The sequence below is a fragment of the Amblyraja radiata genome, chromosome 34 (genome assembly GCF_010909765.2).
Source record: "Amblyraja radiata isolate CabotCenter1 chromosome 34, sAmbRad1.1.pri, whole genome shotgun sequence".
NCBI classification, from domain to species: Eukaryota; Metazoa; Chordata; class Chondrichthyes; order Rajiformes; family Rajidae; genus Amblyraja; species Amblyraja radiata.
Window position 1 is genome coordinate 19081231 of NC_045989.1, and position 26891 is coordinate 19108121.

Sequence of the window (26891 nt, forward strand, 5' to 3'; positions counted from 1 at the left end):
GCGGTGGAGCCCACCGTGGGGACCGGGCTCCACTGCCGCGGGCCAGGAACTCTCCCTGGAAGACCCAGTGGGCCACGGCATGTGGAGGGGAATCCTTGGAGCTCCTCCCCGAAGACTGGAGTACCGAAGAGGAGGCGGCCGCCGATGACGGTCACGAGGATCAAGGCTGGTTGCAAAGTGAACCGGGGTCATATCTCTTGCACCCTCGCGATCGGCTGTGGGAGACACCCCCAGGACATGAGCGTGGCCAGGTGAGAAGAGGAACTTCGGTACTCTGAACAATCCAGGCGCTTGCGCGTGGACCAGATTTTGGAAATGGTGCCAAATCTGGTGACAGAAAATGTCACTGTTTTGCACATGTGACAATAAAGCACCTATTGTATTGCTGAGGGAACACGGAATATAATTCTTGAGACTTGTACATTAGAAAAGTTTCTCTCTCATCTGTTCTTCCTGATCCTGGAACAGTAAGCAGTCTTGGCCCAGGAAACCAACACCCAATTACTTGAAAGGGGGAAAAAAGGCAAACTGCTGGAGGAATTCAATGGGACAGACAGCTTCTGCAGAGGTGAACAGTATGTCACGGTTGAGTCAAGACCCTGCATCAGGACTTTCTTCTCAATTTCTTGTCCAGATAAAACCATCAGGATTAATGGTGTATGGGAAAGGTCTGGGAAGCTTCAGTTTTGGGTGACAGCATTCACAATTGTACCTGGATTTGTAGCTCGGCTAAGTGCATGTCCTTGCAAGAACGTGGCCGAATATTCCGAGTCCATTTAGAACTGAAATAACGAGAAAAACTAAATAGGCTATCAGGCATGTTACTCCAAGTTTCTTATCCAGTTTCCATCCATTAATATGAATAGCTGCGAAAATGAAGATGATGGAGAGGAGGAGAGAGGCTGTTGTGTACGTCATGCCGCTGCTGTTCACTTCTACGGGTGATAAGTCAACAAATACTGTCTTAATAAACCACGGTGCACCTAAACAGAGCAGATCGAATACATTGGAGCCCACAATGTTCGACATAGCCATATTTCCTTTACCTGAGGATAAGCAGGAAGAAATTGTTTTCATTATAATGATTGCAGTAATACATGCCCAGTCTCAGTGTCACGCTTGCAACTTCAAAACATGTGTAATTTCGCAGAAAGAAGTTTAGTAAGTCTTTTAATATGTTTTTAATCAAAGTGTTGAGGATATGGGGGACAGAGACAGCAAAGGAAAACGAGCATGTGCAAGAAATGCACAACGTACTTGAATTTTGAGGAAGAGAGGGTTGAAGGGTTTGAATGAGGGAAGAAGTTGGGTATTAGATTTGAATAAGAATTAATTTTAAAGGACTAGAGAATCAGAAGTCATGCTGGATAGAATGGAAACGGGTATTTTTTCAGTGCTTACGTGATAGATTTTAAGACCATAATTTTGAACATATGAAAGGTCTTTTGACAAAACGAAACTGCAGACATCCTTTCAGTGACTTAACTATATTTTTCTGAAGTTTAAGCATTGATTGTTTCTTAGTTGGCCGACAGAACATTGGGATGACTCTGTGACATGTGAACATTCTTGCAATGGAAGACCAGATCCTTGTAGAACTTGCAGATTTCCAGGAGTTACTCCCTCCCCTTCCCCTCTTAAATATCAGGGATGTGGGAGGAATTGATGTAGAATTCAGGTAAGAATTAAGAATCTATCTAACCCAGTCCCACGATGCGAGTTTATCCAAGAGCTCTCCAGAGTTTAAAAAAAAATCAAACTCGTGGTAAGTACGTAGCGGGTACATCGGAGCTCGTGGACGTCGTCGTAGCGCTAACGCTAACAGCAGGTACTTGGGAAACGCGGTAAGTTCGTGAGACTCGTGAAGTTATTTTCAACAGTGTTTTTTAAAAAAAACTTGCGATGAAGTACCACGAAGTTGATTTTTTTTTTTAACTCTGGAGAGCTCTTGGGTAAACTCGCATCGTGCAACAGGCCCTTAAAGATGACACTTCAAGTTAAGACGCTTGTATTGTATTGAAGTATTCTATGAAGTACCGCAGAACAGTGTTTAATATTCCAGACTTCACCTAGTTGCATTAAGTAGGCAGCAGCTTGCTGAATCTCTTAAAATAGCAACACAAGCAACAAAATAGATAAACTTGCTGACCTTTAATTTATTATTCCCAAATGTATGTATTTTAAAAAATAAATCCAACTGGCCAAGAGGAAATCTGCAAGGTGGACTTGTGATTGTATTTAATTTTCCTCCACTCTTCTCATTGCTTCTTTCCTTTGTGTTGTAAAGGTGACATCACATGAATATTTAAATTTTTACGCTATTATACTTTAACAAGAAACATTCAAGATCTAAAAAAATGCTTTCAGGAATTCTGATTGTGTTATTTGTACTTTTTGTATATATGGAACAATTCTGCACTGTGTTAATGAGTTCATTGTTTGTACATGCATGGCTATTCAGCAAACTAGTATTTGGTGGGAAAGAATACTGCTAAAGTACTTTCACCTATTTGCTGAAGCAAGTTAAACTATTAAATTTGGTGACTGTAAACTGGGTTCCCACCTTACCCATGCCCGGGAAACCAATTTTTATAGTAATTGCTCTTTTTTTTGAAAATGTCTTAATGTTTAGCACAATGTGTAGATTATAATGTTTTGCACAATGTGTAGATTATATCAAACGAGATTTGAGAATAAGTCAAGTCAAGTCAAGTTTATTTGTCACATACACATACGAGATGTGCAGTGAAATGAAAGTGGCAATGAGCTAGTAACTGAGCTATCTTATGCATATCATCTGCAGCAAAGACTGGATAACTGAAGGCAGTGAACAATGGTTTGCAATGTTACCTGTAGCCACATGGACTAACAAAGAACATTAGTCCATGACGATGATGCAGGCAACACTGATTAGACCTCAAACATCACATCCAAGCTTTCGCACTGTTTTAATTCATTCCTGGGTATTGAATTGACAGGCGGGATGTCATTTATTGCTCAACCATAAACCTTAAAGTTGGTGACTTTTTAAGCCATCTAGAGGACAGTAAAAAAAATCAGTTGTGTAGCTGTGGGGTTGAAGTCACAAAATGAATGAAGCAACAAAAAAAAACAACTAAATGTGCTTCATTGAAGGACATCAGTGAGTGCAATACTGCTTACACATTGGTGACTAGTTTTTACGGCACAGTAAAACTCCATTAATCTGGCATTATGGAACTGTGGTTTTTTCCTGACTATTGGATGTTACCGATACTCCAATAGACTATTCACTTTTAAAATGTTACACATTTCAGTGAACATGGCAAGCTTGAGAGTTGTGAGAACTAGGGACCTGTCAAATGTATAAGGTTGGTGTAAAAAAAAAAAGAAGTCACATTTTCCATTCAAAATACATCCATACCTTCTCTGGTAACAAGCACACTGGCCACTGCGTCTGGAATACTGGTGCCTGCTGCCAGCAATGTCAGACCCATCACTGTCTCAGGAATGTCCAGAGTTTCTCCTGAATGAATTAAACAATGTTAGATTGTCTGAGAGTGAACTGCACTGTCACAGCATTCTGTTAATAGTATGATTGCATAAGGTTCTGCTACATTGTAACAAAGTGCTATTTTAGAGACTGCAAGACATCTTTACAATTTATGCAGTCAAATAGGTAGAATGTAAAGGGGAAGTACACAGTTAATTGCAAGACTCTAAACAGCATTGACGTACAGAGAGATCATAGGGTCCAAGTCCATAGCTCCCTGAGTGGCAACATGAGTAGGTACAGTGGTGAAGGAAGCATATGGTATGGTACAGTGGTGAAGGGCATTGTGGTTGAGCGTCAGGAGGTCATGTTGCAGGTTTACAGGACTTTTGTTCCATGATGACATTTGCAATATTGCTTACACTCTGGAGATTATCTAAATGGTGGCCGACTAGGAAAAGTGGAGATGCAGCGAGACCTGGGTGTCATGGTACACCAGTCATTGAAAGTGGGCATGCAGGTGCAGCAGGCAGTGAAGAAAGCGAATGGTATGTTAGCTTTCATAGCAAAAGGATTTGAGTATAGGAGCAGGGAGGTTCTACTGCAGTTGTACAGGGTCTTGGTGAGACCACACCTGGAGTGTTGCGTACAGTTTTGGTCTCCAAATCTGAGGAAGGACATTATTGCCATAGAGGGAGTGCAGAGAAGGTTCACCAGACTGATTCCTGGGATGTCAGGACTGTCTTATGAAGAAAGACTGGATAGACTTGGTTTATACTCTCTAGAATTTAGGAGATTGAGAGGGGATCTTATAGAAACTTACAAAATTCTTAAGGGGTTGGACAGGCTAGATGCAGGAAGATTGCTCCCGATGTTGGGGAAGTCCAGGACAAGGGGTCACAGCTTAAGGATAAGGGGGAAATCCTTTAAAACCGAGATGAGAAGAACTTTTTTCACACAGAGAGTGGTGAATCTCTGGAACTCCCTGCCACAGAGGGTAGTCAAGGCCAGTTCATTGGCTATATTTAAGAGGGAGTTAGATGTGGCCCTTGTGGCTAAGGGGATCAGAGGGTATGGAGAGAAGGCAGGTACGGGATACTGAGTTGGATGATCAGCCATGATCATATTGAATGGCGATGCAGGCTCGAAGGGCCGAATGGCCTACTCCTGCACCTATTTTCTATGTATCTATGTTTCTATGAACGCCCAGGAACTCAAAGTTGTTGAGTCTCTCCATCTCTAACCCATCAATTAAGACAGGTTTGTGGATCCTCAGCCTTACTTTACTAAAGTCAACAATCAGATCCTTTGTTTTACTGATGTTGAGAGTAAGGTTGCTATTCTGACACCATTCAATCAGTTGATAATCTCCCTTCTGTACTCAGACTCATCATTATCTAATTTGCCCCACAACAGTGGTATCGTCATCAAATATAAAGATGGAGTTGGAACTGTCTTGCTACAGTCATGGGTGTAGAGTGAGAGGAGCAGGTGACTGAGCACATAGCCTTCAGGTGCTCCTATGCTGATGCAAAGGGGCTGTCTGTCCTTTCATCCTTTTTGTTATTTTTAGTCTGTCTAAAAGTTAAATTGGAACAGAGGCAGGAATGCTGCACTGTCTTGTCCACAACATACTCATGCCAGACCTGACCATCAAGGAGAGTGTGGTTTTCCAGTAGTTGCCTGCCTTCAGCTTGTTCATAGTCTGTACAGATATAGTAGGTTTGCAGCAACTCACTTCCATGCTCACATTTTCATTTAATTCTCACCACTGCATGTGTTTTCAAGCTACAAAGCATGCATGTAGTCCTGTGTGGCATAGAAACATAGAAATTAGGTGCAGGAGTAGGCCATTCGGCCCTTCGAGCCTGCACCGCCATTCAATATCATGGCTGATCATCCAACTCAGTATCCCGTACCTGCCTTCTCTCCATACCCTCTGATCCCTTTAGCCACAAGGGCCACATCTAACTCCCTCTTAAATATAGCCAATGAACTTGCCTCAACTACCCTCTGTGGCAGAGAGTTCCAGAGATTCACCACTCTCTGTGTGAAAAAAGTTTTTCTCATCTCGGTTTTAAAGGATTTCCCCCTTATCCTTAAGCTGTGACCCCTTGTCCTGGCAGCTTTAGCTCTGTCTGCAAGTTCTCCCAGCTCGTCACTGTACACTCCTTATTTCAGGAGTCGTCAACCTATGGCCCACGGGTCGGATCTGGCCCGTAACCCAAAATCTAGCCTGCGACCTGGGAACTGTAGCCAATCCCCGGGACGCGAGGGACCTGGGAACTGCAGAAAACTAATTGAAAAACATGAAAACTAATGCGAAAAACACTAAGTGTCGCTCTATGGCGATAGATGTGGCCCACCATCGGCTCAGACATGGATCCTGGCCCCCATGCAGAACAAGGTTGCCAACCCCTGCCTTATAGAAACAGGCTTGATTACCAAAAAGCCATGTTATGGTAGATTGTGGGAAGTAGTGGGCCACAAATTGTGGTGGTGTACATTTTTGCTGCTATTGATATCACCATCTATCACCATACCACCTTGTGAATGCCCATTTCTCAGCACATCTGTGGTGGCACACAAGATGATAGAGGGTATCTTCACTGAAGGCAGTTTACCTCCACAAGTGCTGCAGAGTATACTTCTGCCAATGTTAGTGTGGATAAATTGATGAAGACGAGAGCACGCCTCCTCTTGGTCCACTCACTACCTTATGAATAATACTTTGTAAAATCTAAATTAATCAATGTTGCGTATTGCAAAGTCAGGGACCCATTTGGTGAACCTACAACTGATAATATTAGAAACAAAGAACTGCAGATACTAGTTAATACACAAAAGGACATAACTTGCTGAGTTACCCTAGCACTTTGCATCAACTGATAATATCAGTGGGTTTTAGTAAAACTGAAGATAGACACAAGTGCTGCAGTAACTCAGCGGGTCAAGCAGCATCTTTGGAGAATGGATAGGTGACGTTTCAGGTCGGGACCCTTCTGATTGTTTAGTTTGAATCAGTTCAGACAGATCAGAATAATTGGTTTTAGTAAAACGGATTAGTGAGGGGGGGGGGGGGGTAGGGTCTAGCCTTGGGTGCCTTTTGTATGGAAAACAGTGAAAGTGAACCTTTGTGGCCTACCACTTCATTTACAAAAACAATTCCAGAGCATAGTTACCAGATTCTTACCCACAATGGTTACCATCCAAACCAATACATATGTGAATCCAGATATCCATGCAGCACACATGAAGAAGGTTAGCAGGAACCATTTTCTCCACTGGGGCCTCCGACAGTCCGGGGTGGTTATGAAGAGTAGTGTGGTGATGGGAAGAGAGAGTACCCACACAACTCGCTTCACATCCGATTCAGGCATTGCAAACACGCTTGCTGGATCTGTGCGGACAAAAACAAACTTGGTTATCTAAATAAAACATAACTACAGTTGTGAGTAATTGAAATAAAAACAAAATGCTGGCAAACTTAGATTAGACAACATCAATGAAGGGTCTCGGACCTAATCCCTTCCCAACAGCATATCCCCAACCTCACGAGTGTTTTCAGCATTTTCTATTTCTAATTGCAGAATTTAATTAAATAATTCAATTGCATCAACAAAAATACAATCAGATGGTAATATCACTGGATTATCAACCCGTTGTTGCTGTCGATTCCCTAACCTCCTGTATCATTTCAGGCCTTGATTTTTTAAAGTTTAAAACAAATGTGTATAAAGGCGGTAAAACCTAAACCACAAAATGTTACCGATATTTAGGCTCGTCAGTACTTGTTGAGAACATGAGCGACAGTTTTTGGTGCGGACTTTCCATTGATAAATGATTTCCAAATACAGGCAAATTATATTCAGCAACATGTGTGGGCAAATGGGACAAAGGGCATCTTGGTTAGCATGGACGAGTTGAGCAGAGGGGCCTGTTTCCAGGCTGAATGACTGTGTAAGGAATAGTAAAATTTTCAATCCCAAATATCTCCTTAAGAACAGGAGTGAAATAATTCACTTTCCTACATTTTCAAAATCATTGTTCCCGGGTGGCTCACTTTCAACAAATGTGTCGGGAAATTGAGCTAAATTGCTATGGTCGGATGATGTTTCTTCGGAAAGGGAATGAAATAGCAGAACCGGCTCAGGGGGCTCAATATAATTCACCTGTATTTGGAAATCATGGTGCTGATGCTCTTTGGGCATCGGTATCAAAAGTAGTTAAATTGCAAATATGTGGGTAAATCATTGGGTAGATGGGGAGCTAGGGGATTAAACATGAATTGTGAATAGATATGAACCCATATTTAATGCGATGTATTCCTTTGTGGACAGTTTTAAACTGACATCATGCACTACAGGTTGGATTGACCAACACATATCTCTATATGAATATTTTGTGTCCAAGTAAAAATATTGACATGTTTGAGTACCAATACATTCAATTGGCTCACTTCAACTTTACCTTCAGTAATCTCCGACAGTCCGTGTAAACTGAGGGAATGTTGGGAATAGTCGGAGTCATCATGAAAGATTCCACTGTCCGATCGGGAACGGCGATATATCAATGGTCCGTTTCCCCCCTGCCAGTCTATTAATGCATCGTGTTCATTGCCTTCTTCCATTGCTTGTGTCAGACAAGTACAGCACGGGCTAAACTTCTTTGTTATGTACTCGTTCAGGTTACTGTCAAAGTATAAAACCACGATATACGCTATGTAGATCAACAATAGAGAAGCCGACTCGTACCTTTAAAAAAAAAAAATAGCAGAATGAACAACCTTCAAATTGGCACATCAACCAACTTGAGCATTTAACAGTGCAATAGTCAATGAGGAAGTTAATTTGGCTTGTACAATGGTTGTTCGATTTTCATTACATTGGCCAACAATGTAAGTAAGTTTTATTTATATAGCACGTTTTAAGTCAACTCGCATTGACACCAAAGTGCTTTACATAAGATAAATAATAAGTTTCCATACAAACCATAGAAAAAGGTTTAAAAAATAAAAAAAATGGACCCAACACATTATAGATTTCAACACAAACGTCCCCCCACAGCAGAATCAAAAATTTCCACTGTGGGGAAAGGCACCAGAAAGTTAAGTCCTCTTCCTCTGTGAAACACGCGAGGTCTGGCAGAAGATACAGAAGCTTGAAAGTACGCGATCCCATTTGTATTAGTACTCAAAATTAAAACCTTCCAGAAGCATGAAAGGAGAAGCAAATTCCTGAAATGGGCCGAATAGAAGTGGAACTTTTTTGAAACCATACAGCGTGGAAACAGGCCCATCGTCCCACTGACTCCACGGCGACCAAGGCTCACCCATACACTAGTTCTAACCTACAAACTAGTGACAGTTTAAAGCCAATTAACCTACAAACCTGCACGTCTTTGCAACGTGGGAGGAAACCGAAAGACCTGGAGGAAACCCACAAGGTCAAAAGGAGAATGTACGAACTCCGTATGGAGAGAATCAGGATAGAACACGGGTCACTGGTGCGGTGAGGCAGCAACTCTACCGCTACACTACCGTGCCACCCCTAACTGACGAGTGCGCGCTTCACCAGAGGGATTCTGGTATATAGGCAGCTGAGGTCAAGTTGGTCGATTGAGTAAACACACACACTAGTGATTTTTGTGTGCTGTTTGTACATACAGCTGAGAATTACAACTACATGCTGAATGATTTAAGTGGAAATATTACATTTCATGTTTTAATAATTTAAGAGTCTTACCAGTAAATCTTGTTATCAAAGATAATGGCAATTAATGCTGCAACACTGATGGCATAGGCTGTACAATCTCTGAGCAATGGCCAGCAAGTCAACCGACAAACCTGGAAAAGTTTACAAAGTTACAAGGTTATTGATCCTTAAGACGTCAGGTCCACACTGATGAAGGACTTCTTCCTTGAGACTGGGTAACAGTTAACAAGTTCACAAATTATAAGAGTAGAAATAGAACATTCAGCCCATCGAGTCTACTCTGTCATTCAATCGTGGCTGATCCCTGCCTCCTCCCCATCACCCTTGACACCCGTTCTAATCAAGAATTTGTCTATCTCTACTTTAAATATCCACTGACTTGGCCTCCACAGCCTTCTGTGGCAATGGGTTTCCACGGCAATGGGTTTCCACAGAGTTTCACTCTGACTAAAAAGAGCACCCTTTAATTTAGAGACTTTGACCTCTGGTTCAAGACTCCTCCACCAGTAGAAACATCCTTTCCACATCCACTCTATGCCCTTCATTATTCTTTTAGTTTCAATTAGGTTTTCCCATCCCCCCCCATCCCCTTATCCTAAACTCCAGCAAGTAGAGGCCCAGTGCTGTCAAGACTTAGCAAATCTATTATTATAAATAACCACCACATCCTTTCCAGGTCTGGGTTTATTCAATACATGCAGAAGCTGAATAGCAAATTACACTTGAAAAATGATATTTGGCCTGGGTTTTCTCCGGGTGCTCCGGTTTCCTCTCACATCTCAAAGACGTGCAGGTTTGTAGGTTAAGCGGTCTCTGTAAATTGGCCCTGGTGTATAGGATTGAACTAGTGTACAGGTGATTGTTGATGGGCATGCACTCGGTGGGCCGAAGGGCCACTTTCCATGCTGTATCTCTAAACTCACTCACCTACAATGGCTTCTGGTCAAATCGGCAATTCTACTTTAAAATTTTTACCTTTGATTTCTAATCCCTTATGACCTCACTCCTCCTATTTAATCCCCAGCTTTAGCAAATAAATGATTCCTGCCGATCATCCCCAAGTTTATTTATTTTTAAGGTCATGTTATAAGTGATAGGAGCAGAATTAGGTCATTGGACCTATCAAGTCTACTCCACCATTCAATCATGGCTGGTCTATCGCTCCCTCCTAACCCCATTCTCCTGCCTTCTCCCCCTGACACCCGTACTAATCAAAAATCTATCTCTGCCTTAAAAATATCCATTGACTTAGCCTCCACAGCCTAACTGAGTCTCAAGATGCCAGTGACTACCTCAGTGCCCTCAAACCTTGTTACCTCAATCTGCTTTTGGTACAAACTTTAAAACCCAAAAACTCTGACCAAATGTCAGATCTTTAACTCACCTCATGTTGTCAAATTGTTTGAAAATTATCCTTATAATTTCGTGGCACATTTGCTACATTAATATCACTAGACAAGTAATTATTGATAATACTGACACAGGGATCGTCATATGTTGACCTGATTGGGGATGATCAGCTATGATCACATTGAATGGCGATGCTGGCTCGAAGGGCCAAATGGCCTACTCCTGCACCTATTGTCTATTGACAAGATAATAGTAGAAATTCACCTCTTCATTATCAGTGACATTGTCTACTTACATACCATAGTGGTTAACAGTCCACAGGCAGCACAGATACCAAGCAAATTGAAGACCGCAGATCCAACTATAGTACTAATTCCAATATCTCCCTTGGTCACAAAGACACCTATGAACAAAGAATGAGATCAGACAGTAACATTGTCCAACTTGGTATCCTCTTAATATGCAGAGTTTAACTAAAACCCAAAGTAAATTCCACACAACCCAAATGCAAGGGTTCAAGGTTGTTGTAAACAATGTTCATAAATAGTAATTCATTAAAAAGTGGCATGAATTTGAGACATTTACTTATTTTGTCCCACAACAATTGTTGACACCTTTACAGAAGGAGCCCCAGGTTTTAACACCTATTTTGCTGGAAACTCAATGTTGCAATACTGTTTCTATTTAGCTTTATACAGTTGAACATTGGTTTTCTGATTGAGTGAATCACAAGTGCACCCATTTCGGCATCATTCTGTCTTCCTCTAATGCAATTCCTATGGTAGCTCTGGAAAATGACATCACCATCCACCCAGCATTCCTTTTGGAACTTTGCACTGCAACCCAATCCATGTTCTCCTGCCAACTGCCTTCATTGGGCATGCCCAGGAGAAGGTCAAATGGTCAGTCTGCTTGAATGCTGAACATCACCCACCTCATTCCTCCCCATCGAATTACAACTACGCAACAATCCCAATCTGCATGTCTCTGCCCCAACAATTGGCTTATTGGCTGAAACCGTCGGGAAAGGCGAGTCAGTCACAAGGGAAAAACAGTTTAAAACTGAGGAATTTGGTTTGTAAATTGGCAAATGAGGCAATTTATCAGTCAATATAAGCAAGGCTGCTCTAGGGGAGTGGCAGTGAGGGAGCAGCCTTGTGAGTAAAGTGCGAGTCTTTGGCTCGAGAGCCTTCGGCGAAGAGGCTACGCAAAAAGCTGGAGAAGACGGGACGCGATGAACACATGATGGGTGAGATGAAACAGTGTGATGCTTGCAGTATGTCGGAGCCCAGGGACACGGGTGGAGCCTCTGGCTGCTACAACTGTGGCAAGTGCGTCCAGGTTCAGCTCCTGAAGGCACTGGAGAAGCAGCTGGATGACCTCGGCCATCCGGGAAAATTAGAGTTTCCTGGACAGGACCTACAGTGAGGTTGTCACACCAAGGATACGGGAAGAATAAAGGTGTGTGACTGAGAGAAAGGGTGGTAAACGGGGAGTGCAGGAGACCCAGGTGGCTGTGCCTCATGAAAACAGGTACGTCCGTCTTGGGAACTGTCGGGGAGACGATGCTTCCAGTGCGAGCGGCGACACGTCGGTGGCTCCAATCCTAGAGATGGGACTCGACCGGCATCGGGCAGAGCCACAGTGGTGGGTGACTCCATTGTGGAGGAGCAGACAGGTGATTCTGTGGCAGCAGACGAGACACGAGGATGTGCCTCCCTGGTGCCAGGGTGCAGGATGTCATGAGCAAGATGTCACAAACGACATCGGGAAGAAGAGGAAGGAGGTTCTCCAACGTGAGTTAAGGAGAAGACTGAAAAGCAAGACTTCTAGGGTGGTAATCTCTGGATTGCTTCCAGAACCTCTTGCTAGTGAGGACAGGAACAGGGAGAAAGGGGATCTGAATGTGTGGCTGAGGGGCTGGTGCAGGGAGCACGGATTTAGATTTATAGACCACTGGGATCTCTTCTGGGGTAGGGGTGACCTGTACAAAAGGGACGGGTTACACCTTAACTGGAGGGGGACCGATGTTCTGGCAGGTTTGCTATGGCTACATGTGTGGGTTTAAACTAAATAGTGGGGGGGAGGGATTGACAACTTGGGAGTACAAAGATGGAGTTGAAAGGGAAGTGAGTACTGAAAGAATTACAAAAAATTCTCGAATTAATGGGAAGGAAAGTTCGAGAAGGGATAAAAGAGTACGGTCAGGGCCAATTGCAAGCGGTGTGAGGGGGACATGAATACGGAGGTCAAAGTGTTGTATATGAATGCGCGAAGTATAAGAAATAAAGTGGACAAGATTGAGGCTCAGTTAGAAATTGGCGAGAATTACAGAGACATGGCTGCAAGAGGGCCAGGGCTGGGAACTGAATATCCAAGGGTATACCTCCTATCAAAAAGACAGACAGGTGGGCAGCGGGGGTGGGGTAGCTCTGTTGGTGAGGAATGAAATTCAGACCCTTGCAAGGATTGACATTGAAACAGGCGATGTGGAGTCAGTATGGGTAGAACTAAGGAATTGTAAGGGTAAAAAGACTAATGGGAATTATCTACAGGCCCCCAAACAGTAGCCTGGATATAGGGTGCAAGTGGAATCAGGAGTTAAAATTGGCAATTAGTAAAGGTAATGCTGCAGTTGTTATGGGAGATTTCAACATGCAGGTAGACTGGAAAAATCTGGTTGGTACTGGACCCAAAGAAAGGGGGTTTGTGAAATGCCTTTGTGATGGATTCTTAGAGCAGCTTGTATTGGAGCCTACCAGGGAGAAGGCAATTCTGGATTTAGTGTTATGTAATGAACCGGATTTGATAAAAGGAACTTGAGGTTAAGGAGCCATTAGGAGGTAGTGACCATAATATGGTCAGGTTTAATATACAATTGGAGCAGGAGAAGGGTGGATCGGAGGTGTCAGTGTTACAGTTGAATAAAGGGGACAATGGAACCATGAGGCAGGAGCTGGCCAAAGTTGACTGAAAAGATACACTAGCAGGGATGACAGTGGAACAACAATGGCAGGTATTTCTAGGAATAATACAGAAGATGCAGGATCAGTTCATTCCAACGAGGAAGAAAGATTCCAAGGGGAGTAAGAGGCGACCGTGGCTGACAAGGGACGTCAGGGACAGTATAAAAATAAAAGAAGAACAACGTAGCAAAGATGAGCGGGAAGCAGGAGGATTGGGTAATGTTTAAAGAGCAAAAGAAGATAACTAAAAAGACAATACGGGGAGAAAAGATGAGGCCAAAGTTGGACCCCTGAAGACCGAAAAAGGTGAATTTATTATGGGGAACAAGGAAATGGCAGATGAGTTGAACAGGTACTTTGGATCCGTCTTCACTAAGGAGGACACAAACAATCTTCCTGATATAGTAGTGGCCAGAGGATCTGGGGTGACGGAGGAACTGAAGGAAATCCACATTAGGCGGGAAATGGTGTTGGGTAGACTGATGGGACAGAAGGCTGATAAATCCCCAGGGCCTGATGGTCTGCATCCCAGGGTACTTAAGGAAGTGCATCTAGAAATCTTGGATGCATTGGTGATAATTTTCCAATGTTCTATAAATTCAGGATCAGTTCCTGTGGATTGGAGGGTAGCTAATGTTATCTCACTTTTTAAGAAAGGCGGGAGTGAGAAAACGGAGTTATAGCCTGACATCGGTGGTGGGGAAGATGCTGGAGTCAATTATAAAAGATGAGATAGCCGCACATTTGGATAGCAGTAACAGGATCGGTCCGTGTCAGCATGGATTTATGAAGGGGAAATCATGCTTGACTAATCTTCTGGAATGTAACTAGGAAAATGGACAAGGGAGAGCCATGTAGTGTACCGGAACTTTCAGAAAGCATTTGATAAGGTCCCACATAGGAGATTCGTGGGCAAAGTTAGGGCACATGGATAAAAAACTGGTTGGCAGGCAGGAAACAAAGAGTAGGGATTAATGGGTCCCTTTCAGAATGGCAGGCAGTGACTAGGGTACAGCATGGCTCGGTGCTGGGAACGCAGCTATTTACAATATACATCAAATATTTGGATGAAGGGATTCAAAGTAACATTAGCAAATTTGCAGATGACACAAAGCTGGGTGGCAGTGTGAACTGTGAGGAGGATGCTATGAGAATGCAGGGTGACTTGGACAGGTAGGGGAGTGGGCAGATGCATGGCAAATGAAGTTTAATGTGGATAAATGTGAGGTTATCCACTTTGGTATAAAAAACAGGAAGGCAGATTACTATCTAAATGGTGTCAAGTTGGGAAAAGGGGAAGTACAACGGGATCTGTTCATCAGTCCATGAAAGTAAGCATGCAGGTACAGCAGGCAGTGAAGAAAGCGAATGGCATGTTGGCCTTTATAACACGAGTCGTCTTGTATCGGAGCAAAGAGGTCCTTCTGCAGTTGTACAGGGCCCTAGTGAGACCACACCTGGAATATTGTGTGCAGTTTTGGTCCCCTAATTTGAGGAAGGACATTCTTGCTACTGAGGGAGTGCAGAGTAGGTTTACAAGGATGGCGGGAATGTCATATGCTGAGTGAATGGAGCGGCTGGGCTTATACACTCTGGAGTTTAGAAGGATGAGAGGGTATCTTATTGAAACATAAGATCGTTAAGGGTTTGGACAGAGGCAGGAAACATGTTCCCGATGTTGGGGGAGTCCAGAACCAGGGGTCACAGTTTAAGAATAAGGGGTAAGCCATTTAGAACGGAGATGAGAAAACACTTTTTCCACAGAGTTGTGAGTCTGTGGAATTCTCTCCCTCAGAGGGCGGTGGAGGCCGGTTCTTTGGATACTTTCAAGAGAGAGCTTGATAGGGCTCTTAAAGATAGCGGAGTCGGGTGATATGGGGAGAAGGCAGGAATGGCGTACTGATTGGGGATGATCACCCATGATCACATTGAGTGCTGGCTCGATGGGCCGAATGGCCTACTCCTGCACCTATTGTCTATTGTTAACACTGAAGTCAAAACCCGACTGACGGAAGTGGCAAATGAATACATTTGGAACGACTTTATTTTTAGTTCTTTCGAACAGGAACTCAAATATTAAAAAATGTGGTTGATAATTAGTCTTACTTACCCAGAAAAGATGTGACTAATTCAGGTGCAGAGCTTCCTGCTGCCATAAACGTTGCCCCGGCAACATCCTGAGAGAGGCCAAGGCCTACAATTACAAATACCATTTTATGATCAGAATTCAACGTATTCTGCATTGATGTTACACTGGATACAATAAATGAGTATAATGCACAGCAGACCCTCTGCCCTTAATGAACTTGGCTTTGCAGTGCAGAGGGGGTTTTTGATGCACCACAAAATAAATCAGAGGGCAGCACGGTGGCGCAGTGGTAGAGTTGCTGCCTCACAGCGCCAGAGATCCGGGTTCGATCCTGACTAGGAGGGCTGTCTGTATGGATTTTGCACGTTCTCTCCGTGACCGCATGGGTTTCCTCTGGGTGCTCTGGTTTCCTCCCACACTCCAAAGACGTGCAGGTTTGTTGGTTAATTCTGTAAATGGTAAATTGTCCCGGGTTTGGAGGATAGTTGAACGGGGTGATCGTTGGTCGGCACGGACTCGGTGGGCCGAAGGGCATGTTTCCATGCTGTATCTCCAAAGTCTAAAGCATCTCATGAAGTGGTCACCCCCAAGGGCTTCACTTGCACAAGAATAAAAATGATGCACCCTTCCTATCAAAGCTGAAGTGCCATTTCCAATTCAATTCAGCTTCGAGAATCTGCAACAACTGCACATGAATTATATCAGAAATCCGGTTAAATATTTCTTTATTGGAATACGATTGCTTCAGGAGCTCAAACACCAAGTACAAATACTCTAAAGAAGAAAATTCCAGCCAAATGAAAATGCTACGCATAGTTCAACATTGAGAAAACAAAGAACAAAAACTACATTGAATTATTTCTTCACAAGATATAAAGCATTCCATCCCCTGAAGCCACAAACAGAAATATGCAGGATATACAGTGCATTCAGAAAGTATTCAGACCCCGTCACTTTTTCCACATCTTATTATGTTAGCCTTATTTTTTAATGGATTAAATTATATATTTTTTATCATCAATCTACACACAATACCCCAGAATGAAGTGAAAATAGGTGTTTAAAAAAGTTAGCAAAGTAATTAAAAAGAAATAACTGGAATATCACATTAACATAAGTATTCAGACCCCTTGCAATGGAGCTTAATCCAGTTTCCATTGATTATCCTCGAGATGTTTCTACAACTTGATTAGAGTCCACCAGTGGTAAATTCAATTGATTGTACACGATTTAGAAAGACACACGGCTGCCTATATAAGGTCCTACAGTTGACAGTGCATGTCAGAGCAAAAACCAAGCCATGAACAAAGGAATTGTCCATAGACCTCCGAGACAGGATTGTGTCGAGACACAGATCCGGGGAAGGGTATAAAATAATTTCTGCAGCATTGCAGGTCCCGAAGAGCACAGTGGCTTCCGTCATTCTTAAATGGAAGAACTTTGGAACCACCGGCAGGACACTTCATTTGACCACCCGGCCAAACTGAGCAATCGGGGAAGAAGGACCTTGGTCAGGGAGTTGGCCAAACCCAGATGCTCACCCTGACAGAGCTCCAGAGTTCCTCTGTGGAGATGGGGAGAACTTTCCAGAAGGACAACTATATCTGCAGCACTCCACCAATTGGGCCTTTATGGTAGAGTAGCCAGACGGAAGCCACTCCTCAGTAAAATGCACATGACAGCCCACTTGGAGTTTACCTAAAGGACTCTCAGACCATGAGAAACAAGATTCTCTGGTCTGATGAAATTAAGATTGAACTCTTTGGCCTGAATGCCAAGCGTCAGGTCTGGAGGAAACCAGGCACCGCTCATCACCTGGCCAATACCATACCCACGGTGAAGCATGGTGGTGGCGGCATCATGCTGTGAGGATGTTTTTCAGCGGCAGGAACTGGGAGACTAGCCAGGATCGAGGGAAAGATAAACAAAGCAAAGTATTGAGAGACCCTTGATGAAAATCTGCTCCAGAGCGTTCCGGACCTCAGACTGGGGCAGAGGTTCACCTTCCAACAAGACAACAACCCTAAGCACTTAGCCAAGCCAATGCAGGAGAGGCTTCATGACAAGTCAGTGAATGTCCTTGAGTTGCCCAGCCAGAGCCCAGACTTGAACCCAATCGAACATCTCTGGAGGGCCCTGAAAATAGCTGTGCATCGACGCTCCCCATCCAACCTGACAGAGCTTGAGGGGATCTGCAGAGAAGAATGGGAGAAATTACCCAAATACAGGTGTGCCAAGCTGGTAGCATCATACCCAAGAAGACTCGAGGCTGTAATCACTGCCAAAGGTGCCTCAACAAGTACTGAGTAAAGGGTCTGAATACTTATGTAAATGTGATGTTTCAGTTATTTCATTTTAATTATTTTGCAAAAATTTCTAAACATCTGTGTTTGCTTTTTTATTATGTGGTATTGTGTGTAGATTGATGATAGAAAAAAAAATGAATTTATTCCATTTTAGAATTAGGCTGTAACGTAACAAAATGTGGAAAAAGGGATCTGAATGCACTGTCATAAATATTAGATTGTTGAGCATTCAATTACACAGTGATGTGAAAATCTTAAATTATTGAAAGTTACTTAAAAGAAACCATTGAAAGTTATTTAAAAGCAACCAAACTCATTGAAACCATTCAATGAGAGGCTTATAATTTTTGAAAAACAACAACAATTACACACTATTCAATGGGAAAACTCTGAACTTTAAGCTGCAACAGCCCAAATTCAATAGGGAGACTTACTCCACTGATCCCAGTTGCTTTAACCAGGCACACAGAGTAGATAGCTGTCATGCAGGTCACGGGGAGAACGTACAATCTCTGTACAGACAGCACCCATAGTCAGGATCGAACAAGGTCTCTGGCGCTGTAAGTCAGCAACTCCACTGGTGCACCACTGTGGCGCCCGCAAGATAAATATAGATTTGCTGTTAAATGCCATTCTTATCGTAGATGGCCAATGCAGTTGAGGTGGCATAGTCTTGGGTGATGTAATGCATCTTGTAGCAGGGTCAGAACAAGACCCTTCCATAAATCAGCTGACAGAACTGAGAGCCGGCAAAGCTGGCTGTCATGGACATCTGAATGTTTCTTAATTCAAAAGCTTTACAAAAAAAACGAATTAAGTTGCAAATATTAAAACCACTTAAAAGGGACATTTAAGTTATTAAAAACATTGAACTAAACTCAATTAATGAAAAAAATATGGTCTTTTATTGATTTATTTTTTTCTCCCTGTAGCTATTCCTTTCATTGAAATTAGTAGACATTTTGTTTCTGCACTGGTTTTAACCAGCCACTGATATTTGAAAATCTAGTCCAGGCAAGTCTATCCTCTCCTGCCAGGAGTTGGTGTGTTGACTTGGCACTGGAAGCCAATTTTGGGCGGCACAGTGGCGCAGCAGGTAAAGCTGCTGCCTCAACACCGGAGACCCGAGTTCCATCCTGACTTTGGGTTCAGTCTACGTGAACTATGCACGTTCTTCCTGAGACCACGTGCGTTTCCACCCACTTCCCAAAGATGCGTGGATTTGTAGGTTAATTGGCCTCTATAAATTGCCCCTAAAGTGTAGGGAGTGAATGCAAATGGGAATAGTGTGTACGGTTGATCGACGGTCTGCATGGTCTCAGTGGGTCAAAGCATCTGTTTTAGGTAACTTCCACAAACATTCCCTTTCCCCCTCCCTTCCCTCTCCCACCGAACATCAGTTGACCAGCTCCACAGTTTGGGATCCCTTTTTGGGATCACATTGTCACTAGCCAACAACTGGTCCATCAGGAAACCTCTTTCCCCAAGGTCATCTATTCCCTGTCCTGATGTGTCTTGGTCTTAACTTGGACCTAGCACCATCATCCCTACAATCAGTTTGGGCCCATACCCAAAACATCACTTGTCCATTTTCTCTGGAGATGCTGTCTGACCCACTGAATTACTCCAGCATTTTGTGTCTATCTTTGGAAAAGCCCCCCAGCATTTGCAGTTCCTTTCAATTCTCCTAAATCTCATTAATAACATGGTTTCAAGAGAGAGAGATAGAGGTCTTAGGGATATTGGAGTCAAGGGATATGGAGAGAAGGCAGGAACGGGGTACTGATTGTGGATGATCAGCCATGATCACATTAAATGGCGGTGCAGGCTCAAAGGGCCGAATGGCCTACGCCTGCACCTATTGTCTATTGAAATCTCTCCCCACAGATGCTGCCTATCTTGCTGAGTATTATCTGTGGGTTATATTGGATTCCCAGCGTCCGCAGTTTATCTTTAATTGATTGCCCATTTATTGTAATCCTCGTAAATGGCAAAATGATTTACATCCTCAAATCTTCTCGGTTGCCATTACCAACTTGACATATTTCCTATAACATGGTGCCCAGAACTGAACACCATACTCTAAATACGGTCTCACTACGTCCTATACAACTGCAACAGGACCTCCCAACTTCTGTACTCATGTGATGCAGGGCTACAGGTAATATTCACATCTACCTGATCTCCCGGTTGCTAAACACATTAACTCCCCCTCCCATTCCCACTCTGACCTGGGCCTCCTCCATTGTCAGAGTGAGACCCAGCACAAATTGGAGGAACAACACCTCATATTTCACTTGGGCAGCTTACACCCTAGCGGTATGAACATCGATTTCTCTAACTTCAAGTAACCCTTTGCTTTCCCTCTCTCTCCATCCCACCCCCTTCCCAGTTCTCCGACCTGTCTTACTGTCTCCGACTATGTTTTATCTGTTTGTTTTGTTATTATCTATTACAGCTAACAATGACCCATTCTATATTTTCCTTTATCTCTATTCCCTTGGTCATATTTTCACACCTTACACTTCCTTATCTCTGTATCTCCCTCTCCGCTGACATCAGTCTGAAGAAGGGTGTCGACCCGAAACTTCACCCATTCCTTCTCTCCAGAGACGCTGCCTGTCCTGCTGAGTTACTCCAGCATGTTTGTGTCTATCTTCACACTTACGTTCACTGATCACCTCCAGGGAGGGGAGGAAGTATTCTTCACAGACCATGTCTATGGCCAACAGCATGTAGAGAATGACCAGAAAGTGGATGATCACTCCTCCTTCTCGCCTCTCATCCAGCGTAAACAGTCCTCCGGGGAACTCAGACGAAGCAGACTTCACACAGTTTGTCGAGTTATCTGCGTAAAATTGGGGAGGAAAGCGCATAACATTGCAATTGAGTCGCATAATTATCAATACAAACATTGGGCGTCGCCAGAACTTTGTTACAATTGTACTGGGGGCTAAACTATCAGCTGCCCAGCTGTGGAACTGACCGGTTACTGCTGCTCTGCGGGTCCGCAGAGCGCTGCCCAGCCTGGTGGTCGAGGCGACTTTGTGAACGAGGTGGGTCGTTGCATATAGGAGTAGGCAGAGTCCCGCCGCTGGGAAGACCACTTTTCTTCTCCTTCTCTTGTGCTCCAAGATGCTGCCTGCACCCATCGTTGAACCCGCACTGAAAAAACTCTCCTCCAACTCTCTGCAGGTGGTGTGTCCCAAAGGTCCTAGAGATCTTTGGTGTGTCCTGGCCGCAGGCACTGGCCAAGCCCAGATTGCACAGGTCTACGCTGCAACTAGCAGGCAGCTAATATGGGCTGGGTGGGGGAATGAGCCCTGTGTCTCCAGCCACTGAGAGAGGCTGAGAGCTCGTGAGCACCGATCTTTAATTGGAGCGCGTTGGTGCTCAGATGACAAGAATCACGAGTTGTGCAAACTAATGATCTGAGTTTACCGAGTCAATTACCTTGAGGACCAGCGAGCAAGATGGGGATGGAGCGGTGGCTTCGGGCAGCACACACACACACACGGGACATGTGTTACGTTGTGTTACTTACGAAACTTTAAGAAAAGATTAAACAAAAACCCCCTACACGAGGGGTCAAGTCAACCCCTTCATTGAATTTAAGGTCAAAGAACTACGCAGATATCAATGTAAGTACAGTCGGTTCTGCGCCCAAGTCTTCTATAAAAACGCTGTTTCCCACAGCCACTTAAAAAAAAAAATCTTCCATCACAACTATTTCTCGTGACTGTGGAAATAAATGCAGCTTTTCAGACAAGCCTGTGCGCAGTTAAAGAAGAAATGTTGACGTGCACCGTCAGTGCGTCAAACACTGGGCAAGACCAGACCTCATGTTCCTCTGAAGAAGGGTCTCGACCCGAAACGTCGCCCATTCCTTCTCTCCAGAGATGCTGCCTCACCCGCTGAGTTACTCCAGCACTTTCGATTTAAACCAGCATCTGCAGTTCTTTCTTACACATGTCCTTCTTGGTAGCTTGCAACCCAACGGTATGAATATTGAGTTTTCTAATTTCAAGTGATACCCCCCCCCCCCCTCTCCTCTTTCTATTTAATCTGCCCCTCCCTTCCTTCCCCACCTTGTTACAATTGTACTGGAACTAAACTATCTGCTGTTCCTATCCTGTCTGACGAAGGGTCTTGACCCGAAACTTCACCCATTCCTTCTCTCCAGAGATGTTGCCTGTCCCGCTGAGTTACTCCAGCTACTTGTTCCTATCACCTCCCCAGTCACCCTCCTCCCTTCTCTCATGCAGCCCCCCCCCCCCCCCTCAATATCCGTTTTATGTCCCCACTTCTTTCCCTATCCCATCCCTTCCCACCTCAGGGCTGCCAACTCTCACGCCTTGAGCGTGAGACTCACGCATTTCACAAAATTCTCATGCTCTCATGCTGATCACAAAATTTCTCACGCTCAAAAATCTGCGGGTGCTGAAAGTTCAAAATAAAGCAAAAATTGTTTTAGAGGTGAGTAAAAACCACGAGGGGAATATCAGGTGAACGCATAGTCTTTTTCCCAGGATATGTGATTCAAGAACTAGAGGGCATTGGTTTAAAGCAGGGCTGTCAAACTACAGACCAGCCGGATGATTTTGGGTGAAAAATAAGTAGTTTCGCTTCTCCCATGCAAATGGTGTGATAGGTGAGACACGGTGGTGGTCCCAGCACCAATCCCTCTCCCCCTTCCCCCCTGAGGCACGGCACACACCTCCCACCCTCACCTCCGGCAGCTCTATGTCCGTCGCCTGCTCTGTCCACACCCCCATGGAGTTTTAACCCCGGCCCGGAGCCAGGAGCGGACTGGGTTAGTGCTGTCTCCGGAGCCTACTGTGCGAGGGGGAACACCCCCTCCCCCCCTCGGTTGCTACGCTCCCTCTCAATTTCTCACTCTCAACTCTCACCCAATGTTGGCAGCCCTGCCACCTACACCCCTCGAGCTTTACATTTCAAGCCCTTTTGTCTCCTTTTAACCTCCAGCCTTTGTCACTTGCCTAATGCGGAACCCCTAACACTTTGCCCTGCTCTGACCTCTTTTTGCCATCGTCCCGTCCCCCTCTCTACTCCTTCAGTAATTTTCTCCATTGCACGAATGCTCTTGAGGGGGTGGCACAGTTTATGGAGCCACTAGATAGACAATAGGTGCAGGAGCCATTCGGCCCGTCGAGCCAGCACCGCCATTCAATATGATCATGGCTGATCATCCCCAATCAGTACCCCGTTCCTGCCTTCTCCCCATATCCCCTGACTCCGCTATCTATAAGAGCCCTATGTAGCTCTCTCTTGAAAGCATCCAGAGAACCTGCCTCCACCGCCCTCTGAGGCAGAGAATTCCACAGACTCACCACTCTCTGTGAGAACAAAATCTAATCCAGACTTCCATTGCTGTCTGTGTAGAATTTGTATGTGGTCACTGGGAATGTGTGGGTTTCCTCCAGGTGCTCTGATTTCCTCCCACATCCCAAAGCTGTGTGTATCGGTGGTTGATGAGCAAACCAACAAATTTGTTCATTGTATCTCAATACACATGGCAATAATAAAAGCAGTAACGATATAGCTGCATTGATTAGTGATACCAAACATACAGGAGTTAAAGTTGATGATGACACAGAGGTAGAGAAGGGAGTAAGTTATGAAGAGGACAAGGAGCTGTAGATAAGTTTGAAGAAGGGTCTCGACCCGAAACGTCACCCATTCCTTCTATCCAGAGACGCTGCCTCTCCAGCTGAGTTACTCCTGCATTTAGTGTCTATAATCTAGGTGTAGATAGGCTCAGTGCATTGGCAAATATCCTGCAAATGCAGTGCGATGCTGGATGGCGTCAAACATTGCATTTTGCCAGGAACAAATAAAATAAAAAGATAGAAAGGAGTTCCGAGCTGCTGAGCCACTCATTCCCAGAACGCAGTTATTCAGGTGGAATTATGTCGGAAGGAACTGCAGAGGCTGGGTTACACCAAAGATCAGACCCAATCTGCTCTGACAAGTGTTCACCCTCCCTCTGCTTTGCCAATGTATGAACATCTGTTTCCACACAGCAGGGCGACACAGTTGCGTGGTGGTAGAGTTACTGCCTCACATCGCCAAAGACTTGGGGTCGTTCCTCAACAACCTGAAGCTATTTATTTCAAGCATCAAATTTGATCCTGTGAGATTGCCTTTGTAACAAATCTGTAATATAATATCTTCCTTCCCACCCCTACTTAAGTATGGAGAAACATTTCTCAATCTTGACCAAAGACTGACTTCCCTTCCAGAGATGGGACAGAGCTGAATGAGGGAGCTCAGTCCCGGCTTATTTAATAACTAAAAAGTTGAAGCCATCGGGGGACTACTTAACAGAGTCGTTCCCCCACTGTATTTGAGTAATAAGGTAATTAATCAGGGAATAAGTATTCCTTTGGCTTGTTCTGTCATCACCTGTCAAAGAGTACCAGCAGAAACAGGAAGTTTTAATTTAATTTTGTGGTTTCCTTGTGCCGAAGGGAATGTTAGACTCTTGGTGTGTTAAGAGTCCGGTTGGAATGCTGTATGATGTTTTCATTTGCATGATTTGCATCTCAAAGGAGCAGAGACTTACCAAAGGCAGACACAAAATGCTGGTGGAACTCGGTTTCGGGCTGCGTTTCCAACTCTGAAGAAGGGTCTCGACCCGAAACGTCACCCATTCCTTCTCTACAGAGATGCTGCCTGTCCCGTTGAGTGACTCCAGCATTTTGTGTCTATCTTCGATGTGAACTTCAGGAGTGGAGTGTTTAACTGCCACATGCACCAGGACAATTACATTCCATATTGCTGCAGCTCGACAGGCACCTGAGATGCAATTAAACGCAGAATAAATCGAGTTGAGTTTATTGTCATGTGTACCGAGCTACAGTAAAATACTTTAATTGCGTGCTAACCATCCACTGAAAAGACAATACATGATTACAATTGAGCCATCCACAGTGTACAGATACATGATAAAGGGAACAATGTAAATAATGTTTAGCGTAAGGTAAAGTCCAATCAAAGATAGTCTGAGAGTTTCCAATGAGGTCGATAGTAGTTCAGGACTATTCTCTCGTTGTGGTAGGATAGAAACATAGAAAATAGGTGCAGGAGTAGGTCATTCGACCCTTCGAGCCAGCACCGCCATTCAATATGATCATGGTTGATCATCGAAAATCGGTACCCTGTTCCTGCTTTCTCCCCATGTCCCTTGATTCCATTAGCCCTAAGAGCTATATCTAACTCTCTCTTGAAAACATCCAGTGAATTGGCCTCCACTGCCTTCTGTGGCAGAGAATTCCACATATTCACAAGTCCCTGGGTGAAAAGGTTTTTCCTCATCCCAGTCCCTTATTCTTAAACTGTGATCCCTGGTTCTGGACTTTCCCAACATCCGGAACATTTTTCCTACATCTAGCCTATCCAATCCCTTAAGAATTGCATATGTTTCTATAAGATGTCCTCTCATCCTTCTAAATCCCAGTGAATATAAGCCCAGTCGACCCATTCTTTCATCATATGTCAGTTCCGCCATCCTGGGAATTAACCTGGTGAACCTACGCTGCAATCCCTCAATAGCAAGAATGTCCTTCCCAAATTTGGAGACCAAAACTGCACAATTATTTACTATATGCATCAGCCTGTTTATATCTCATTGCAGTCCATTTCTGCCCTCCAGTATGTTGCCTCTGGCCAAGCATTATTCCCTGAATATTCTGAAGAAGGGTCGCAATCCGAAATACTGCCTATCTGTGTTGTCCAGAAATGCTGCCTGACCCGCTGAGTTCCTCCAGTACTTTGGGACTTTCTTTGTAAGCCAGTATCTGCAGTTCCTTGTCTCTCCTTTGTACCCTGCGCATTGCAGTTGTCAATGTACAAGGAGCAACAGTACACCTGATAGCCACTGGGGACCGTCACAAAACACTTATCCCCATCTCCAGAATCGCCCATTCACTGCCACAGTTTCCAGCTCGCTATGAGATCTTTGGTTTCCAGAGCCTGTGACGTCGGTCCCTTGGTCTGCAGTCACCCATTCACACTAATCCTACAGTAATCCCAGTACTCATTATCATCAGTCCCCCTAGATTCTACACTTGCTTACAGTAAAGGCCAAATAAGGGGCATTGATGCATGGATCTGGAGGAATGAAGGCATATGGATCATTGGGCAGAGGCAATAAGTTTAACTTGGCATGTTGGCCTTCATCAATAAGGGTATTGTGTATAGAAGTTGGGACGGTATGTTACAGTTGTATAAGATGTTGATGAGGCCACACCGGGAGTACTGTGTTCAGTTTTGGTCACCCTGGTCTCAGAAGGATGTCATTGAGATAGAAAGGCGTAGAGAAGATTTATGAGGATGTTGCCAGGACTTGGGGGGGGGGGGGGGGCCTGAGCTACAAGGAGAGGTCGGGCCGGCTAGGACTTTGGCATGTAGGAGGTTGCGGGGTGATCTTATAGAGGTGTGTACAATCATTGGGGGTAATAGATCGGGTGGAGTCTCTTGCCCAGTGTAAGGGAATGCAGTCTTTTACACAGAGGTGGGGAGTCAAGAATCAGAGGACAAAGGTTTAAGGTGAGTGGGGCAAATTTGTCACTTGAGATATGGATGAGTTGCCAGATGAGGTAGTTAAAGCAGATGCCAAATACATTTGGACAGGCACATGGATACGAAGGGTTTAGAGGGATATCTGGCAAATGCAGGTAGTTGGGTCAAGCTTAGATGGCGCATTTTGGTCAGCATGGTTGAGTTGGGCCGAAGGGCCTGTTTCCGTTCTGTATGACTTTGATTCTAATAATGGAGCAAGTTATCGATATGGAACACATGACTAGATGTCGTAGATATTATTATACAAATACCGGAGTCATTGTCGAAATGCTTCATGTACTAGAGTTGACGGCACCTGTAGCTATGTTACGTGTTTGATACGTGGGATGGCCATTTTCTCATGTCAATTTTCCATTGAAACAATCACCACAACACATTGATCTTTAGACT

At 44.2% G+C, this 26891-nt stretch overlaps 1 protein-coding gene across 1 annotated transcript; it reads right to left on the reverse strand.

The window, feature by feature from the left end:
* slc24a5 (solute carrier family 24 member 5) lies at positions 1-21346 on the reverse strand. The gene is made up of 9 exons (XM_033050382.1): positions 20884-21346; positions 20566-20745; positions 15613-15696; positions 10836-10939; positions 9217-9317; positions 7943-8226; positions 6666-6872; positions 3404-3505; positions 1-1046 (listed from the first exon to the last, which is right to left on the reverse strand). The coding sequence occupies exons 1-9, from the start codon at positions 21047-21049 to the stop codon at positions 730-732; spliced, it is 1545 nt and encodes a 514-aa protein (XP_032906273.1). The 5' UTR covers positions 21050-21346; the 3' UTR covers positions 1-729.
* Between the last annotated feature and the right edge of the window lie 5545 nt (positions 21347-26891).